The sequence below is a fragment of the Anomalospiza imberbis genome, chromosome 19, assembly GCF_031753505.1.
Source record: "Anomalospiza imberbis isolate Cuckoo-Finch-1a 21T00152 chromosome 19, ASM3175350v1, whole genome shotgun sequence".
Lineage (NCBI taxonomy): Eukaryota > Metazoa > Chordata > Aves > Passeriformes > Viduidae > Anomalospiza > Anomalospiza imberbis.
Genome location: NC_089699.1, coordinates 1,386,206 through 1,405,288, shown reverse-complemented (window position 1 = coordinate 1,405,288; position 19,083 = coordinate 1,386,206). Strand labels below are relative to the sequence as shown.

At 53.1% G+C, this 19,083-nt stretch overlaps 1 protein-coding gene across 1 annotated transcript in view; it reads right to left on the bottom strand.

Annotated features, from left to right (window-relative positions):
• SLC39A11 (solute carrier family 39 member 11) overlaps positions 1 to 19,083 on the bottom strand; it is an 86,846-nt gene that overhangs the window by 36,484 nt on the left and 31,279 nt on the right. Inside the window, exon 6 of the mRNA XM_068209962.1 lies at positions 1,092 to 1,262. Coding sequence (XP_068066063.1) covers positions 1,092 to 1,262 — 171 coding nt within the window. The remainder of the gene's footprint in view (positions 1 to 1,091; positions 1,263 to 19,083) is intronic.

Here is a 19,083-nt window from a genome sequence, read left to right as displayed (position 1 = left end):
AGAGCAGCAAATCATTAACTCCCAGCTTCTTATCAGGATAGCCCAGCCCCAGGCAGCTGCCTGCCCCAGGGGGGCACCAGGAGCAGCCAGAGGTGCCCACAGCCAGCTGGAAGGAGGCAATTCCCAGCCCAGGAGCAGCAGGAGGCTGGAAGGGAGGAGGAGAAAGCAGCCAGGAGCTCTGCGCGTGTTCCCCTGGATTTTGTCACTGCCAGGGAAAGGCAGGAGCTGGGATTCCACCGCGGAAGGACATCCCTGGGGCATGGAGGATGGATGTCCTGGCACGGCATAAAGTCACTCTCAAAGCCACCAGGCACAGGGTGACGTGGGAGGGTCCAAGGGAGCCCCGAGCCCATCAGCTCCACACTGCCAACATCCAATGAAACACGGCTCTTTCCAAAACCTTCGTGGTTTCTTCCCAGATTTACAGGTGCAGAAGCTTTTCCCTGCACCCAGGCAGCCTGAGCCAGGCACAGAGCAGGGAAGGGAGAAAGGAAAGGCGAGGGAAGGAGAGGAGGAGGAGGGAGGGGGAAGAAGCCACGAGAGAAGCCCTGGAAAAGGTTGCCTTATTTTACTTCCAACATCCCTAAGAACTGCAAAGCAGCCAAATATCCTGAGCTGTCCCAGACTGATCTCCTCACCCTCTGACCTCCTCTGTCAGCCCCACGAAGCCCAGCCTGGCAGGACCTGCAGCTCCACAATTCCCCACCCACTGTCCCCATCCACGCCTTGCCTCAGGAAATGAACCCCAGCTGCAGATCCCCCTGCAGAGACTGATCCCAGATCTCTGGCTGGTCACAGGCAGAGGGAGGCTCAGAGGGAGCAGGGTTTGCCACCTTTCCCAAGCCACCCTCAGGAATCACAATTCCCACCCACGCCGGGCTGGCACGAGGCAGGCTGCAGCTGCTCCAGGCTCCCCCCGAGCCCCCTCCCCACGGGGCTCCTGCTGCCAAGGCCCCACGTGGCTCAGCCCCACAAAATCTGGAACGGGATCCGGGCCAAAGGCGCCCACTCAGCGAGTGCCATCTGCCAGGGGGCCGGGGGAGGTGGGATCCGCGCGGGATCGGGCTGCCTGGGAGCAGGGATGGGCTCACCTGGGATGTTGTGGATGGTGATGGCCAGGATCATCAGCATAATCCTCCTCCAGCTGCTGCTCCCGGCCTGGGGGGCTCCGTCCCGGGCTGCTGGGAATGCTGGGGGGTCCTCGGGCAGGGGGGGCCCCGCTCCCCTCCTCCTCTGGTAGGGCTCCCCGTTCTCAGCCTTGTCTGGGGACAGAAAACACTGGGGTCAGCCAAGGAGAGGACACAAAACACCGGGGTCAGCCAAGGAGCGCACCGCTGGGCAGCTCCTGCCCCCCTTCCCTGAAGGAAAAAGCAGAGAAAAGGAATAAAACCAACCAGAGCAGGGGGTTCCCCACACTGCAGAGCTCAGGGAGACCCCAAGATTCTACCTCCTCCTCCTCCTCCAGGGATCCTGGTCCCAGCAAAGCTCCAGCCTGGCTGGCCAAGCTCTGGGGCTGATGAGGAGGATGAGGGTGATGGGGGCAGAGCTGCTGAGCCCCACAGTGAGATCTTGCCCCAAACCTGGCAGGGCTGCTGCTCCATGGCCTTTACCGATGAAGGAAAAGCCCCAAAACTTCCTTTGGACTTCAGCCCCTCCCAAAACAGCTGCATTTAACCATTATTTCTTCCACTACCAGACACATTTGTCCTTTGGATCCCTGGGTAACTCCAGGCTCTCAGTTCTCTTCCAATCAGTTATTTGGTGCTCTCAGTTCTCTTCCAATCAGTTATTTGGAAGCAAACCCCAAAAACCCAAGCCCAAATCCAGGCTGGGAGGGGTGGAAGGATCCAGGCAAAGCCCACCCAGCACCTTCAGCACAACCAGGGCAAGAAATGAGCTCAGCTTCCTCAGCCTCCCCCAGCCAATCCAAGATTCGACACTCAGACACCAAAATTCTCCCCCTGTGGATTTATAAAATTCTCCCTCCTGCTCCTTGACCCCCCCAGCTCCAAGGTTTTTTGTCTGGGCAGTGCAAAGAGCTGTCTGAAATCATTCTGATGGGATGCCAGCGCTGCCCTGGCACGTGGAAGCAGGCTGCTGCCCACTGGCACATCACACATCTCAGAGTGTGATTCCAGAGCCAGTTAAGGACCTGAGCACCTGAGGCTGCTGCAAATCCAGGGATGTCACCTTGGGAAGGCAGAGGTGTCACCAACACCGCACATCATGGCAGCTGTAACACAAAACCAGACACCTGCAGGCTTCCCAAAACACAGGGAACACAGGCAGGAACTGAAGGTGTTTCCACAGCTTGGAAAAGACCCCCAAGATCATCGAGTCCAGCCTGTGACCGATCCTCACCTCATCCCCAGAGCACTGAGTCACTCCTTGGCCACTCCAGGGGTGGTGACACCTCCCTGAGCAGCCCCTTCCAACACCTGCCCACCCTTTCCACGAGGAAATCCCAGCCTGAGCCTCCCCAGGCACAGCTGAGGCCACATCCCCCGGATTTTTGGTCCCACAAACCAGGTGAGAGCCAAAAGCTCCCCCTGGGCAGCAGCGGGCCCAGGTGCATTCCCTGGTGTCACAGGTGCCAGCAGCACCCCTGGCTGGCCCCAGCACAGAGCCACTGTCACCATCACTCTGCAAACACAGCAAGATGCTGCCCAGGCAAATATTGTCCTTGTCACCGGCCACGCGGAGCCGGCTGTCCCCAAACGCCAGCCCGGGCTGTGACGTTGGGCGGCAGAGACCCAGCTCCGCTCCAGCCCGCGGGGACAAGGATAAATATATTGTTTGAAGCAGGACAAGGACAAACAGATCCCACGGAGCAGCCTGGCCAAGGCACTGTGGGAATGCTGGCACGGCGAGCCCTGGCAGAGGGGCAGCCAAGGCTGCGGCCGCCCCGGCATGAAACTCCCTGCTCCCAGCACAGCTCTGGGTTCATTTAATTGCTTGGCACACGTCCCCTGTCCCCACAAACAGCCTCATCCTCAGCTGGCCCTGCCCAGGGCATCCCACAGAGCGGACAGAACTGGGCATGGGCTCACCAAAGCTCACCAAAGCTCCCCGTGGAGCTGCAGCTTCCATGGGGATGCAGAGGGGCAGGAATCCCCCTCTGGCACCAAAGGCTTTCCAGGGAGGGCATAACAGCAAGAAGCTACCTTCATGTGACAAAACCCCAGAAAGCTCCAGGTGTGCCATAAAACACCACGACAGCCAGGGCAGATTTTCACAGAATCACGGAATTATGGAATGGTTTGGGGGAAAGGGACCTCAAAGCTCATCCAGTGTCACCCCCACCATGAGGACAGGAATTGAGCAGCTCAGCTCTTGCTCTCCATAATTCCTCTCCTTCTTTCCTCCTGGCATTCCCACTATCCAAAGTCACCCACCGCTCCTTTCATTCCAAAAGGACACGGTGCCTTCAGCTGAAGAACTCTCTTTGCACATTAATTAAATTAATTTTAAAATGAAAATAAATTGATAAAAGCATTAGATCCCAGGGGTTTAAGCAGAGATGGAAGTGCCCAATGGAGCAGTGCCCATAATTATGGAAGGATTGGGGTGGGAAGGGACCTCAAAGCCCATCCAGTTCCACAGGGACACCTCCCACTGTCCCAGGCTGCTCCAGCCTGGCCTTGGACACTTCCAGGGATCCAGGGGCAGCCACAGCTGCTCTGGGAATTTTTTTCCAGGGCCTCCCCACCCTTGCAGCCAGGAATTCCTTCCCAATATCCCGTCTAATCCTCCTCTCCTTCAGTTTGAAGCCAACCAACAAAACCAAAAGCCCAGCCCAGCTCTGCTGCTTCACTGCCACCTCCTCAGGTGCTCAGTCCCAGCTCACTTCGATCAGATACCTTGTTAATGGTTATTTTATATTTTATCTATTATTTTTAATTAGTGTGCTTGGTCCTGTTGGGGGAAAAACTATGAAAATTTGCATTTTCTGAGGAAATCTGAAGCTCCTCCAAGGCCAGTGGTGACAAAGGATGGGGGGGCGTTGCCACGGGGGTGAGGAAAACAGGGAAAACCCGTGGGAATGAAAAAGAATTGGTGCAGGTTTTTCAGGGGAAGTGCTGAGGAGGGGCTTGGAGGGGCAGCTTGAACACAAAATCATCCTCCTACAAAGGATGCCTGGATTAGCCAGGGATAAAGGCAGCAGCACCAAAAGCAGGGAGACAATCCCGGCATCGTTTTCAGAGGAGTGCCACACAGAGCCGGCTCAAGGGATGGGCTCCACTTCCAAGTGCTGCTGGAAAAGAGGATAAAAAGGAAAGGATAATTACAGAGCAGTGATGCCACCACTGCCAGCTCGGGAGGGACCGGGACAGCCTCGCAGCCAGGAGCGTTCCCAGCTGGAAACGCCGGGCTGGGGGAACAAAACAGTCATTAGGGACAAGCACGGGCTTGGCTGGGAATCAGGAAAGCCTCAATGGCAAATTGGAGTGGAGATAAGAGCAGAACAAGGGCTGGGCTGTAAAAGAAGAGCTGACACCACAGACAGGCTGCTCCCACAGCCGTGCCAAGACAATTAGGTGGCAAATAACTCCCCGTGCCACAGACATTATTTTAAATCTTGTTCACAAAAAGTCCTTTAGATATTCCACTCGATTTATCATTATTGAATTTCTTAGTAAAGCTGCGGGGCAAAGATTCTGCCAAAAGTTTAATTACATACGTGCAGCCTGCTGCATTTTTCATATCCTCTGCAGCCAGTGCTGGAGAAAAGATAAATGGCTTTGAGCGTGGCTTAAACTGCTGCTGAAGTGAAAAAACCGACTGGCTCCTTATCAGCATGTGAAATGGCTTTTTATTTTTGATTATTCCTTAATGAAAACTGTTTGCATTAGCCGTGAGCTCAGCTTTGGTGCACAAACAGACCGAGCTCTGTTGACTCTGAGCTCCAAACCCCTGCTCCTGCACTCCCTCAGCTCCCAAATCCACACCCGTGGAGCTCTCCAGTTTTCCACACCTGCTCCAGAGCCCTTCTCCTCCCACTTAGGCCTGGCTTTAACCTCTCCTAAGCCCTGGAGTTCAGTGCTCCGGGCTGTGGGCTCCCCAGACTCCCCCACACAGCTTTGGAGCCCACGCAGCCCCTCTGAGGGGGTTTAGGACCTCTTTTAGTCCTGCTTTAGCTGCAAAACCCCTGCAGACAGCCTGGGGGCAGGAGGGGCTGGTCCCCTCTGGCACAGGCTCCTTCTCCAGGCAACATCTCCTCTCTCTGTGCTGGAACAAACTCACCAAGGACAATCTGGAGCTTCCCTTGGCTGGAGATGCTGGAAGGAAAACCATTCCCAGCTCCTCCACCTTTCCCCCACTCATTTCCTCATCCAATCCTTCCAACAAAGCTCTGCAGAGATCTCCAAGCTTGGGGACTCCAGGAATTCTTCCTTCAGGTGAACTGGTTCCCCTGTTCAGATTTGTCAGCTCCCATCTCTCAGGTGTGGGAGAAGGGGAGGAGAGGCAGTGCCAAGCACAGATGCACCACAGACTTATTAAAATCCCTAATTAACTGCTGCTTGCCGGCTGATGGTGGAAATTATTTGGTGTTGATGAATATGGGGAAGGCAGAAAAGCCTCAAATGTTCTTCTGTTGTGTAATTCCAACTCCACCGGCGCGGCCGCTCAAAGCTCAGCTAACACCTGGAGGGAGCAGCAGAGCAGCAAAAAAGCTGCTCCAAATTCCTCTCCAAGCCCCACAACACCCCTTATTCCCTGCAGCTGGAATTCTGGGTTATTGCTGCCCCAGGAAAAGCAGGAGAGTTGAACAGCTTGCACTGACCCTTGTCTGGGCATGGGGAAGGGGAGAAGGAACAATTCCCCAAAGGAAATGCCAACGCCAGGAGCTGACATCCCTTCCCCAGGATCACAAAGGAGTCACAGTGAAATCTCACCCTTAACAGCTGAGATAAATCAGAATCACTTGGAAAATCTCTCTGATTCCCAAAGGCTCCACCAGACAATCCCAGCCCTGTGCTCAGCTCCTCTCCACAAACCCTGGATGCTCCATTAGCTCGGAGCAGATGGAGGGAATGGGGCCCTTGGCATTCATCCACCTGGGCTCCAGCTCGGAGCCAGCCAGCTGAAGCATCCCCATGGACCCCCAGAGACCCTGGATGGGGATCCCAGGGGAATCACCCCGGGAAGGAGCATCCCCCACACCCAAAGGCTGAGGGAGGGTCGGCAGCTTTCCCTGCTTCTCAAGGCTTTTCCCACAGCCCCTGTGCCCACCCCTCTCTCCAGCCTCTCCTTTTCCTGCTTTTTTGGCCCAGGAGGAAGCCTCAGATGAGAAACTGGATCAAAATCCAGAGCCTGGGGAATTGGAGCCCCACAGGACACCAGGAGCATCCACACCCAGCCGAACTTCCCTCAGCTTTTCCTGGTTTAAAGGCTATTTCCAAGGATTCCAGCCGAACTTCCCTCAGCTTATCCTGGTTTAAAGGCTATTTCCAAGGACTCCAGCCAAGCTTCCCTCAGCTTTTCCTGCTTTAAAGGCTATTTCCAAGGATTCCAGCCATGTCTTCCTTCAGTTTTCCCTGGTTTAAAGGCTTTTCCCAAGGATTCCAGCCCTGCTTTCCCTGTTTTAAAGGTTTTTTTCCAAGGATTCCACCCTTGTTTTCCCTCAGCTTTTCCTCTTTTTTAGAGGCTTTTTCTAAGGATTCCAGCCACATCCTTCCTCAGCTTTTCCCATTTTAAAGGCTTTCCCCAAGGATTCCACCCTTGTCTTCCCTCAGATTTCCCTGGTTTTTAAAGCCTGTTCCCAAGGATTCCAGCCATGTCTTCCCTCAGCTTTCCCTGTTTTAAAGGAATCCTTTTCCAAGGATTCCAGTCATGTCCTCCCTCAGCTTTCCTTGTTTTAAAGGAATCCTTTTCCAAGGATTCCAGCCATGTCTTCCCTCAGCTTTCCCTGTTTCAAAGGAATCCTTTTCCCAAGGATTCCAGCCATGTCTTCCCTCAGCTTTCCTTGTTTTAAAGGAATCCTTTTCCCAAGGATTCCAGCCATGTCTTCCCTCAGCTTTCCCTGTTTCAAAGGAATCCTTTTCCCAGGGATTCCAGCCATGTCTTCCCTCAGCTTTCCTAGTTTCAAAGGAATCCTTTTCCAAGGATTCCACCCATGTCTTCCCTCAGCTTTCCCTGTTTTAAAGGAATCCTTTGTCCAAGGATTCCAGCCATGTCTTCCCTCAGCTTTCCTTGTTTTAAAAGAATCCTTTTCCCAAGGATTCCAGCCATGTCTTCCCTCAGCTTTCCCTGTTTTAAAGGCTTTTTCCAAGGAATTCTGGCAGCTCCTGGGGCTGAAGCCATCAGTGTCACTGCTCTCCAAGTGCCCCTCACAGCCAAATCCATTCCCTGCTGCCATCTCCTCCTCCTCCTCCTCCTAACCTCCCCACATCCTTGTTTTCCTCATCCTTCTCCCACTGCAGGAGGAATTCCAGGGAGCACAGAAGGGCCTGGAAGCCGAGGAGCAGATGGGTGTTAGGGAGCATCTGCTGCCACACAGGAAGCGCTGCTGCTCTTATCTCCCACCTCCAGAAGAGGTTTTAATTAGTGCCAGCAATTAAGCACAGCACGTCTTGGGGGATGGCTGCAGACAGGTACAGGGAAAGCTGCTTCAGTCCTGGGATCCACACCTCTGGCAGCACGGATCCCACCAGAGCTGCAAACCAAACTGCCAGGGAAAAGCTGGGCAAAACCAATCCTTGGGAAGGTTACACTCAGGCAACAAAAATGCTGGAAAAGAGGCTCCGTGCAGCTGCCCAACTATGGTCAAAATAAGGATTTCTTTTTAAAAATAGCTTTTATTTACTGCTAGGAAGGCTCAGGGTGCTTGAGCAGAGAGCACAGGCTTCCCATGCTCCAGAGCCCTGGGATCCAGTGGGAATGGGACAGCCAGGACCCCCCTGTGCAGGGTGTGTGACTGCAGCCCCAACACGGAAAAAAACTCATTTTCCAACATTTTTGGCAGATCAGAGAGGTGCCTGCCTGTGCCGAGGCTTTCAGAGGAACGTAAACAGAGACTCGGGGTTTGTTTGGGGCCGTCATGCAGCCAGGCATGCACAGGAGCTCCCGGAAAAGGCTGCTCCCCTCAGCAGCACCGACTCCCACTGGCTCCCATGGATCATTCCTGGGATCTGGCTGGAGCTTGGAGGCACGAGGGTGCTGGAGCACCTGGACTGTGCCAGCACCAGCCTGGGCCGTGCCAGCACCGGCACTGGCCCCATCAGCTCCCTCCTGCACCAAACTGGGGTCCCAGTCACCAAACACAGGGAGTTCAACACCCAAATTCCTCCTGAATGGCACTTGCAGCAAATCCCACCACAAAAAAATCACCCAGAGCTCGACCTCCAAACCCCTCCTCAAACATCACCCAGAGCACAGCACCCAAATCCCACCCTAAACATCACCCAGAGCACAGCACCCAAATCCCACCCCAAACATCACCCAGAGCACAGCACCCAAATCCCACCCCAAACATCACCCAGAGCACAGCACCCAAATCCCACCCCAAACATCACCCAGAGCACAGCACCCAAATCCCTCCTCAAACATCACCCAGAGCACAGCACCCAAATCCCACCCCAAACATCACCCAGAGCACAGCACCCAAATCCCTCCTCAAACATCACCCAGAGCACAGCACCCAAATCCCACCCCAAACATCACCCAGAGCACAGCACCCAAATCCCACCCCAAACATCACCCAGAGCACAGCACCCAAATCCCTCCTCAAACATCACCCAGAGCACAGCACCCAAATCCCTCCTCAAACATCACCCAGAGCACAGCACCCAAATCCCGCCCCAAACATCACCCAGAGCACAGCACCCAAATTCCTCCTGAATGTCACTTGGAGCACAACACCCAAATCCCACCACAAAAAAAATCGCTCAGAGCTTGACCAAGAAATCCCTCTTCAAACCTCAGCCAGAGCCCAACATCCAAATCCCTCCTCAAACATCACTCCAGGACCAACCCAGCCCACGAAGAGCCTCAGAAGCTTCCAGCACCCCCACAACTCCCCAGTGGGTGGGGGAAATTCCCTGGCAAGGCACAGAACCTCACGGTGACGGTGGCACCAGGGCTGCTCCCAGGGAAGGACCAAACCCAGGTGCCACAGCACGTGGTGACAACACGTGGACCAGACGAGGTGCTGCTGGTCCCTGGGTGCCACGGGCTGGCAGCTCACAGGATTAATTCCCAAACCCTCCCTGACCCCACAGCTCCGTGTTTAAGGATGAAGTCCTGGGGCAGGAGCGGTGGCACCACGCTCAGTGTCATTACATGCACCAGGTCCTTTGAGCAAACCCACTCCTGCTCCCTTCCAAGAGCTCCTGAAAGAGTTCCCAACAGAGGAAGTGCTTGGCTGAATCATTTGATGCTGAAATTTTAAATTTTACACATCCCAGTTCATTTAATCAACTCATTTCTGAGGGCTGAGCCACGCTCACGCCTCCCAGCCTTGGCAAGGAGCAGCTTCTGCTGGGAGAGGGATCAGACACAGAGAGTCTCTGAGGGAAGGCAGGAAAACCTCTCATAACCACTTGAAAAGAAAAGTGGGATTTATCAGGAGCTGTTAAGGAACCAGGCAGCACCAGGCTGGGACGATAACGCTGGAGCTGGGGCTGGTGCTGCTGCCCCTGAGCACCCCCAGAGCCTTCTCCTGCCATTCCCACATGGTCCTGCCACCATCCCAGCACCCCCAGGAACACCTGCACACACCCCAGCTGTGCCCCCAGCACTGCCCCCCACACACCTGATTTAATCCATTTATTCCCAGCTCGCCTCCCCTCCTGCCTGCCTTTTGTAATGAGAGCTGAAGCATGGAAATCCACGGAGCAGGAACTGGGGCTGGCACAGGCTCCAGGAGCAGCCACCAGGACAAACACAGCCACACATCCCAGATGCTGGAATCCCAGAACAGAACTGTGGTTATTCCCACTCGGATTTCACCATTTCCTTACACCACTTCCACACCAGGGACAGGAATTGAGCAGCTCAGCTCTTGCTCTCCATAATTCCTCTCCTTCTTTTCTCCTGGCATTCCCACTATCCAAAGTCACCCACTGCTCCTTTCATTCCAAAAGGACACGGTGCCTTCAGCTGAAGAACTCTCTTTGCACATTAATTAATTTTAAAATGAAAATAAATTGATAAAAGCATTAGATCCCAGGGGTTTCAGCAGAGATGGAAGTGCCCAATGGAGCAGTGCCCATAATTATGGAAGAATCGGGGTGGAAAGGGACCTCAAAGCCCATCCAGGTCCACAGGGACACCTCCCACTGTCCCAGGCTGCTCCAGCCTGGCCTTGGACACTTCCAGGGATCCAGAGGCAGCCACAGCTGCTCTGGGAATTTTTTTTCCAGGGCCTCCCCACCCTTGCAGCCAGGAATTCCTTCCCAACATCCCATCTATCCCTGCCCTCTGGCAGTTTAAAACTGGCTCTCCCTGCACACCAGCTCCTTGCAAGCCAATTCCTAGAAGGAATTCCTCCAGTCCCAGGCTGCATTTGCTGCTCAGCAGCTTCCAGTGCTCTGGGATAAATCCACATCTGGAGAGACACATCTGGAGTTCCCATCCTCATCCCCCACCAGTGCAGGGAAGCAGCACCAACTTCCCAGGCTGGGGCTGGCTGGGCTGGCACGCACCTGGGAAAAGGGGCCCCTCTCAGAGCTGGAAAATAAAATAAGGAATCGATTTCTGAGGAAAATAAATAAAGTGCTCCTTTGTTCTCAGCCCTTGGACTCACAAAATCAATCCCAGCTCCCTCTGGAGGGACAGACAGATTGGATTTTTTGCCTGTTCTCCAGGAATAACCAAAGCATGAGTCTGCTTCCAGGAGCACAATCCATCATCCAGGCAGGTGGGATTGGGAGTGGGACACCCTGGTGGTTCCACACCCCCCTGAAGGAACCACACACCCCCCCTTGATCCACACGGGCTCCAGTTCCAGCAGAACTGTCGGGTTTCTGCACACAAACTGGATCTCAAAGGGATTGTGGGCTGGGAAGAGACCAGGACAGCCTGGAGAGGAGCCGCTGGTGGGATCCCATGGGATGTTAAACAGCCACATCCCTGAACCCCCACAGAGGGGCTGGATCCCAACAAATCCCACGGGGAGGAGAGCGGGAGATTCCCCATCTCCCACCGGGAAAACCTGCAGCAGGAAAACACCGACAGGGAGGGAACTGAAGAGAGCCCTGCTGGCTGAGCAGGAGCCACTTCCCACATTCCTGACAGGATCCTGGTTTTCTTCCCAGAGCAGCTCTCTCCAGCCCTGTTCAGGGTTCCATGTTCCTATTTTAGGGACAAAAGTAAAGCCAGGGCTGGGAGTGACGTGGCCAAAGGGAGGATTCGGGAAGACAAGGCTCAGGCTCAGGGCCTGGGATTTTTCCTTCCATAAACTCTGATTTATGGATCTGGGATGAAGAGGTCTGAAATGAGAACTCCTGTCTCTGGCAGAAGCAGAAACAGGCTGTGGCTCCAGCCCAGAAATCCAGGGTGGCTGCAGGGGGACCAGGGGGATTCCCTCACTCCAGCCCTACAGGAAGGACATGCCACTTTCCAGGGCTTGGACATCTGTCCCCACAGAGGGGACAAAACCACACCCAGCATCATCCTCACACCAATCCCAAATCCCAGGCACATCCTCACACCTATCCCAAATCCCAGGCACATCCTCACCCCAATCCCAAATCCCCTGGAGCTGGGGGAGGGCAGCAAACACCACTCCAAAATCCATAAAAACCAAGGATCTGAAGCAGCCCTGGGGTTGATGGCAGAAGGAGCTGTGTTCTTTTTCCTCCTCAGAATCCAAAGGAAATGGATGTCCCTGAGCCCGAGGTGGGAATGCAGGGATGACTCAGCTGGAGCTGAGCAGGGTGGGAGCACACATGGAAAAAAATCCTCCTCTTTCCATTTGCCTCGTGTGTTCCCAGAAAGGATCACTCCAAACTGCCTTCAGCTGCCTTGCCACAGAACAGCCTCAACACTCAGCAGCCCAGGCTGCTCCTGCTGCACCTCTGCTCCCTCCACACCAGGGGTGTGCATGTGTCTGACAGCCTCACACCAGGAAAACACTGACAGGGAGCAGGAAAGGATGGAAACTCTGCAGGGATTTGGCACCCAGCACCCTGGGCACAGCCAATACCCCCGAGCCACCTTGCTGGGAAAGCTGCTGAGATCCACCTGGGAGAGGATGGAAAGCTGCTCAGATCCCTCTGGGAGAGGATGGAAAGCTGCTGAGATCCACCTGGGAGAGGATGGAAAGCTGCTGAGATCCACCTGACAGAGGATGGAAAGCTGCTGAGATCCACCTGGGAGAGGATGGAAAGCTGCAGAGATCCACCTGGCAAGGGATGGAAAGCTGCTGAGATCCACGTGGGAGAGGATGGAAAGCTGCTGAGATCCACCTGGCAAGGGATGGAAAGCTGCTGAGATCCACCTGACAGAGGATGGAAAGCTGCTGAGATCCACCTGGGAGAGGATGGAAAGCTGCAGAGATCCACCTGGCAAGGGATGGAAAGCTGCTGAGATCCACCTGGGAGAGGATGGAAAGCTGCTGAGATCCACTGGCAAGGGATGGAAAGCTGCTGAGATCCCTCTGGGAGAGGATGGAAAGCTGCAGAGATACACCTGGGAGAGGATGGAAAGCTGCTGAGATCCACCTGGGAGAGGATTGAAAGCTGCTGAGATCCACTGGCAAGGGATGGAAAGCTGCTGAGATCCACTGGCAAGGGATGGAAAGCTGCTGAGATCCACCTGGGAGAGGATGGAATCATGGGATGGCTTGGAAGAGACCTTTAAGCTCATCCAGCTCCACCCCACAGCCATGGGCAGGGATTTTTCCCTTTCCCAGGTTACTCAGAGCTCCATTTCAAACAAAACCAAAATAATTCCCCCAAAGTGCCTCTTCCTGGGATGGAACTCCAGGGACTGCCCCCATTCCCAACCCGGAGAGGGATTCTGGCTGGGAGAAGCCCCACAACCACTTCCAGGACGAATCTGAAATGCCAGCATCTCCTGCAGATGCCCCGCATCCCCTGCCAGCTGCTGGGAGCAGGGAAGGCACCAGGGCCCAGCCCTGCTTCAAAGGGAAGCGACGCCCCTTGGCAGCCAAAGAAACAAATAAGCCCGGTTTTAATTACGCTTAATTGGCAATTCAGCGCTGCCTCATCCCCACTTCCAGGCAGTTCACACCATCTGCTGCCACAGATCCATCCCAGGCCTTTGAAGGGGAGAAATCCCAGCTTTGCTCCCCCTCTCCAGAGGCCCTGGGGTTGGAGTTTGATCGCTGAGCATCACCCAGGAGGGTGAAACTGGGGCCCGGGGTGAGCTCTGAGCTGCTGGAGGAGCCCCAGATGGGCAGGGAGCTGCTCAGCTCTGGGCCCTGCAGATAAGACAGGGGCAGAGATAAAGAGCTTTGCTTGAAGCTGACAACAGTACGGATGAGAAAGCAGCAGGGCTTGGAAAATCAAAATAAAAGTCAAAATAAATCGAAATAAATGAAAATCAAAGTAAATAAAAAGTAAAAAAACCAAAAATGTAAAATGAAAACCAAAATAAAATAAAAAGCAAAAGAAAAAACAAAAGGAAAAATAAATCAAAATGAAAGTAAATAAAAAGTAAAAATAAAAAGTAAAATTAATAAAAATAAAATAAAAAATTAAAATAAGGAAAAGCAAAAGGAAAAACAAAAGGAAAAACAAAAGGAAAAACAAAAGGAAAAACAAAAGGAAAAACAAAAGGAAAAACCAAAATAAATCGAAATCAAAGTAAATAAAAAGTTAAAATAAAATGTAAAATAAAAACCAAAATAAAAAATTAAAATAAAAACAAAAGGAAAAACAAAAGGAAAAAATCAAAATAAAAATCAAAATCAATCAAAATCAAAGTAAATAAAAAGTAAAAATTAAAATAGAAGTGAAATAAAAACCAAAATAAAATAAAATTTAAAAAAATAAATTAAAAACAAGGAAAAATAAAAGGAAAAAATAAAAGGAAAAAGCAAAGTAAAATAAAAACCAAAGGCATTTTTTGGCCCAAGAAGCTGAGCACAAACCCCGCTGTCACCTCCCCCCTGCAGGCAGCCAGAGGCCATGCCCAGGTGATGGGGACACTCAGGGGACACACTCCCATCCCAGCAGCCCCCGCTTCCCCAGCCTGCTGAGCGGTGAGCCTGGGACAGCAGAGCTGGAGATCCCTGCTCAGCTCCGTGCAGCCTCGGGGGAGCACAGCCCCAGCTCCCTCAGCCTGGCCCCGTGCAGTTCCCACTGCAAGCACCAAATCGGGGGAAAGAGCCCCAAGAAACCCAGGCAGCCTGGTGGAACCCGTGCTGGGCTGAAACCCCAGCTCATCTCCAGCCACCTCCTGGGAAAGCTGCTGAGATCCCCCTGGGAGAGGATGGAAAGCTGCAGATATCCACCTGGGAGAGGATGGAAAGCTGCTGAGATCCACCTGGGAGAGGATGGAAAGCTGCTTAGATCCCTCTGGGAGAGGATGGAAAGCTGCTGAGATCCCCCTGGGAGAGGATGGAAAGCTGCTGAGATGCACCTGGGAGAGGATGGAAAGCTGCTGAGATCCCTCTGGGAGAGGATGGAAAGCTGCAGAGATCCCCCTGGGAGAGGATGGAAAGCTGCAGAGATCCCCCTGGGAGAGGATGGAAAGCTGCTGAGATCCCCCTGGGAGAGGATGGAAAGCTGCAGAGATCCACCTGGGAGAGGATGGAAAGCTGCTCAGATCCCTCTGGGAGAGGATGGAAAGCTGCTGAGATCCACCTGGGAGAGGATGGAAAGCTGCCGAGATCCACTGGCAAGGGATGGAATCACAGGATGGCTTGGAAGAGACTTTTAAGCTCATCCAGCTCCACCCCACAGCCAGGGGGTGCAGAGGGAAGTGCTGTGCTGGGCAGGATCTCAGCTGGGAAGCAGAACTCACTGCAGAAGGCAGAGAGCTCCTCTTAACTGGGGTTATTTATCCTGCACCTCTCCTGGGGGCTGCACAAACTGGGATTTGATGCAGGGATGTGCCACAGAGCTGAGCTAGGGGCTCCCCCCAGTCCCAAATCCCAGCACAAACCCGGCTGATCCGTGTCCCCCGGGAGCCTTTGGGATGCAGCACCAGGCAGCCTGGAGGCACAGCAGCTGCTCCAGAGCCTCAAAAGGGAAGGAGGATGAAGGGGGGGATGATCTGAGCCAGGGTTCCCTCCCTGGAAATGGCTCCATCCCTCCTTGGCTGGAAATTCAGAGGAAATAAATCCACAGCAGGAATGAAATAAATGAACTAAATCCACTGCAGAGGCCAACAAAGCCTCAGTCACAGCCTTGGTGTGCTCAGAGCAGAGCCCTCCCTGCCCCTCACAGAGCTTCTGCCTTCCAAGAGGGAGAAACCCTCCTGGAGCTGTGTGGAACCTCCTGCTCCAGGGATCCCTGAATCCCAGGGCTGAAGGGATGAGCAGACCCCGCTGTTCCTGGGGCTCCCAGTGCTGTCCAGAGCCAGGACTGGGGGGAATCTCAGGCCCTGCACAGCTCAGGAGGGCACAGACACGCTGCTGAGCCAGCAGGCACCACCTTTCCTTGAGCCAGGAGAAACCTGGGAAAAAAGCAGCCTGGGATTTTGTTTCCAGCAAAAAAATGTTGATTTGGAATGGCCCTAAAATTCCCATTCTGCGTCAGACACCCTCTGTGGCTCAGTGCCTCCATCCCACACAGCCCTGGGCAGGAGCCACATCCCACGGGATGTCCCACAGCAGAGGCTCCTCCAAAATATTATCTGAGCTCCTAAATATCCTTATCCAAGGGGCAGCTCCATCCCAGGGCACCCCTCAGCTCTGCAGTGGTTTAAAGAATAATTAAAGTGAAAACCCCCCAGCCCCACTGATTTAAAGAGGAATTTCAGTGAAAGCCCCCAGCCCCACTGATTTAAAGAATAATTAAAATGAAAACCCCCAGTCCCATTGAATTAAAGAATAACTAAAGTGAAAACTCCCCAGCCCCATTGATTTAAAGAATAATTTAAATGAAAACCCCCAGTCCCATTGAACTAAAGAATAACTAAAGTGAAAACTCCCCAGCCCCACTGATTTAAAGAATAATTAAAGTTAAACCCCCAGCCCCACTGATTTAAAGAATAATTAAAGTTAACCCCCCCAGCCCCACTGATTTAAAGAGCAATTTGAGCACAAATCCATGAGCCCCACTGAATTAAAGAGCAATTATGGTGCAAACCCCCCAGCCCCACTGATTTAAAGGGTAATTATGATCTAAACATGGCTTTTAGCTCAACAATCAATATTTGTATCTGGGAGAGCTTCCTGGTGGGAGGGAGGAGGAACTACAGCATTGATTTTTAGGGAAAAGGCATATTCCATCATCCTGTGCCATATACCACGTGCAAGGGCATAAAAGGGAGGCCTGGGCATGAACAGCATGCTCAGGACACTGGGAGCTGCCAGGGAAATAAACGTGTGGAAATGGAAATCAGATAGGAAGGAAAACACAGCAGAAATCACATCAGAGCAGCCACTCAGGGAGAGGAAACCTGCTCCTGCAGGAGGGAAAGGGATCCCAAGATCCTGCAGGAGGGAAAAGGATCCCAGCTCCTGCAGGAGGGAAAAAGATCCCAAGATCCTGCAGGAGGGAAAAGGATCCCTGCTCCTGCAGGAGGGAAAAGGATCCCTGCTCCTGCAGGAGGGAAAAGGATCCCAGCTCCTGCAGGAGGGAAAAGGATCCCAGCTCCTGCAGATGGAAAAAGGATCTCAGCTCCAGGGAGGGAAAAGGATCCCAAGATCATGAAGGAGGAAAAATAATCCCAAAATCATGAAGGAGGAAAAATAATCCCAAACTCCTCAGGAGGGAAAAGGATCCCTGCTCCTTCAGATGCAAAAAGTATCCCAAGATCCTGCAGGAGGAAAAACGATCCCAGCTCCTGCAGGAGGAAAAAGGGTCCCAAGATCCTGCAGGAGGAAAAATGATTCCAGCTCCTGCAGGAGGAAAAAGGATCCCAAGATCCTGCAGGAGGAAAAAGGATCTCAGCTCCAGAGAGAAAAAAGGATCCCAAGATCCTGCAGATGGAAAAAGGATCCCAAGATCATGAAGGAGGAAAAAGGATCCCAGCTCCTTCAGATGCAAAAAGGATCCCAATCTCCTGCAGATGGAAAAAGGATCTCAATCTCCAGGGAGGAAAAAGGATCCCAGCTCCTGCAGGAGGAAAAAACATCCAGCTCCAGGAGGATGAGCTCTACCCCAGCAGCTCCCCAGTCACCAGTGCCCAGCTCTGGTTCAAACTGGAGTTAAACTGGTGTGTGAGAGCAAAACCAGCTGGGAGAGCTCACCCCAAATCCCAGCCAAGATGGGAATTCATCCGTTTTCCCAGGGCAGAGGGAAATTCATCCATTTTTCCAGCTCCACCAAGAGCCCAGGGCTGCCCGTAGGTGCTGTCACCCCCAGCAGCTCAGGAGCCCTTTGTGCAGCCTGGCCAAGACCCCGGGTGCTTTTAGGGAATGAAACCACGGCCCAAGGTGCCCCCAAACCCCTCTGAGCACCCCAAGGCTGAGGAGGTTTGGGGGTGCTCAGAGCTGAGGAAGCAGAAGCAGAGCCAGCGTGGTCCCAGCAGCCAAAGCAGCAGCAGGCACAGGGAGAGGAGTCAAAATCCCAAAGCAGCTCAGGCTTTTTTGGACCTAAATTCATCCCATGGGGTGCCGCTGCAGGGAAGGACACGGGGCACAGGAAAGGGGTCAGAACCCGGCAGAGCACGACTGTGCTTTTATATATTTCTGTCTCCAGGACATGGCCCAAACTGCTCCACACACACCCAGGAGCTCAGGGCCACTCCAGTGCCCCCACAGCTCCACTTTGGGATCGCTCCCACCCCCCTGGCAGCCCATTTCCCACCTCACACCTGCATCCACAGCCCCTGTGCTTGGGCACAGCTGGGCAGTGCTTTTTCACACCCTCCACTACCCTCACAGTGTTGTTTAGGTGCAATAATCTGGGCAATAACCCTTTCTTCTGGGCTGCTGGGCTCCCCACACTTCCCAGCCCCTGCTTCTCCCACTCCACCCCTCCAGCCCTTCCTTAGGGTGACTCCAAATCATTCCCAGCCGAAGAACCAGCTCCAGAACACAAATGAATTCCTGTGCTGGCCGAATGGAGCCAAACCGAGCTCCACTCCAGGGGCTGCAGCAAACCAATTGTTGGTTTGGTTTAATAAACCTTGAAATTTCAGGGTTTTCCTCAGAGCAGCTGCACTGGAGTGCTTAATTCTCTGTAGCAGACTTAAACTTCCCCCCACTCAGAGAAGAAGCAGCAAGTGAGCTCCAATTCAGCTATTCTCCAGACATCACAGGTCAGATTTGCCTTTAGAACGGGTTTTTAAATGCAAAATAACTGCCACTCATGTCAGCTAGAAACTCCCTGTTCTTCAGGAGCTCTGACATTTTGATCTAGATGATAAACTGGTTAGGCTACGAAACAGGAACCGAGGGAAAAGTAAATCAGAACAGTTCACGCTGAGAAAGTTCACCTTTGAATTTTGTATCTGTTTAGAGCATTTTAATTTATAGTCTGCTTAAAACACTCAGCATCTAGGAGCCCCTAGAGCTGCTGGGCACGGAGAGGAGTTTCTGAGGAATTTATTTCATCCAGGTGCAGAATTAAACAGACTGGGAGGTGCAGCCAGGAAACGAATCCTCCTTGATAACAGTGGGGTGATAAGTGAGGATCCATTCGGGAAAAGGCTCCTGAGTGGTCCCACAAAAACCCCCAGAGCGTGGGGCCTCCCCAGCTCATCACTCAGAGTTTCATCAGGCTCCTGGATGAACAAAAGCCCCTGGAATGAAAGATTGGCTGCTCCACACACAGATCCCATCTCCAGAGCCCTGCTCCCAGCACAGAGCCAGGGCTCCCACTGGAAGGTTGGCATTTCCTGAGGGATCACGGGCTGGAAATCCTCATTTCAAGCTTCCAAAATTGACTGCTGACACTAGAATTACAAGTGTGTCATTAGTTAGGAGTGTGTAATATCGCAGGGTGAAAAACTTAAAGTTTAGGGGTTTAGAATGTAGTAACAAATATGAATATGTGTGTA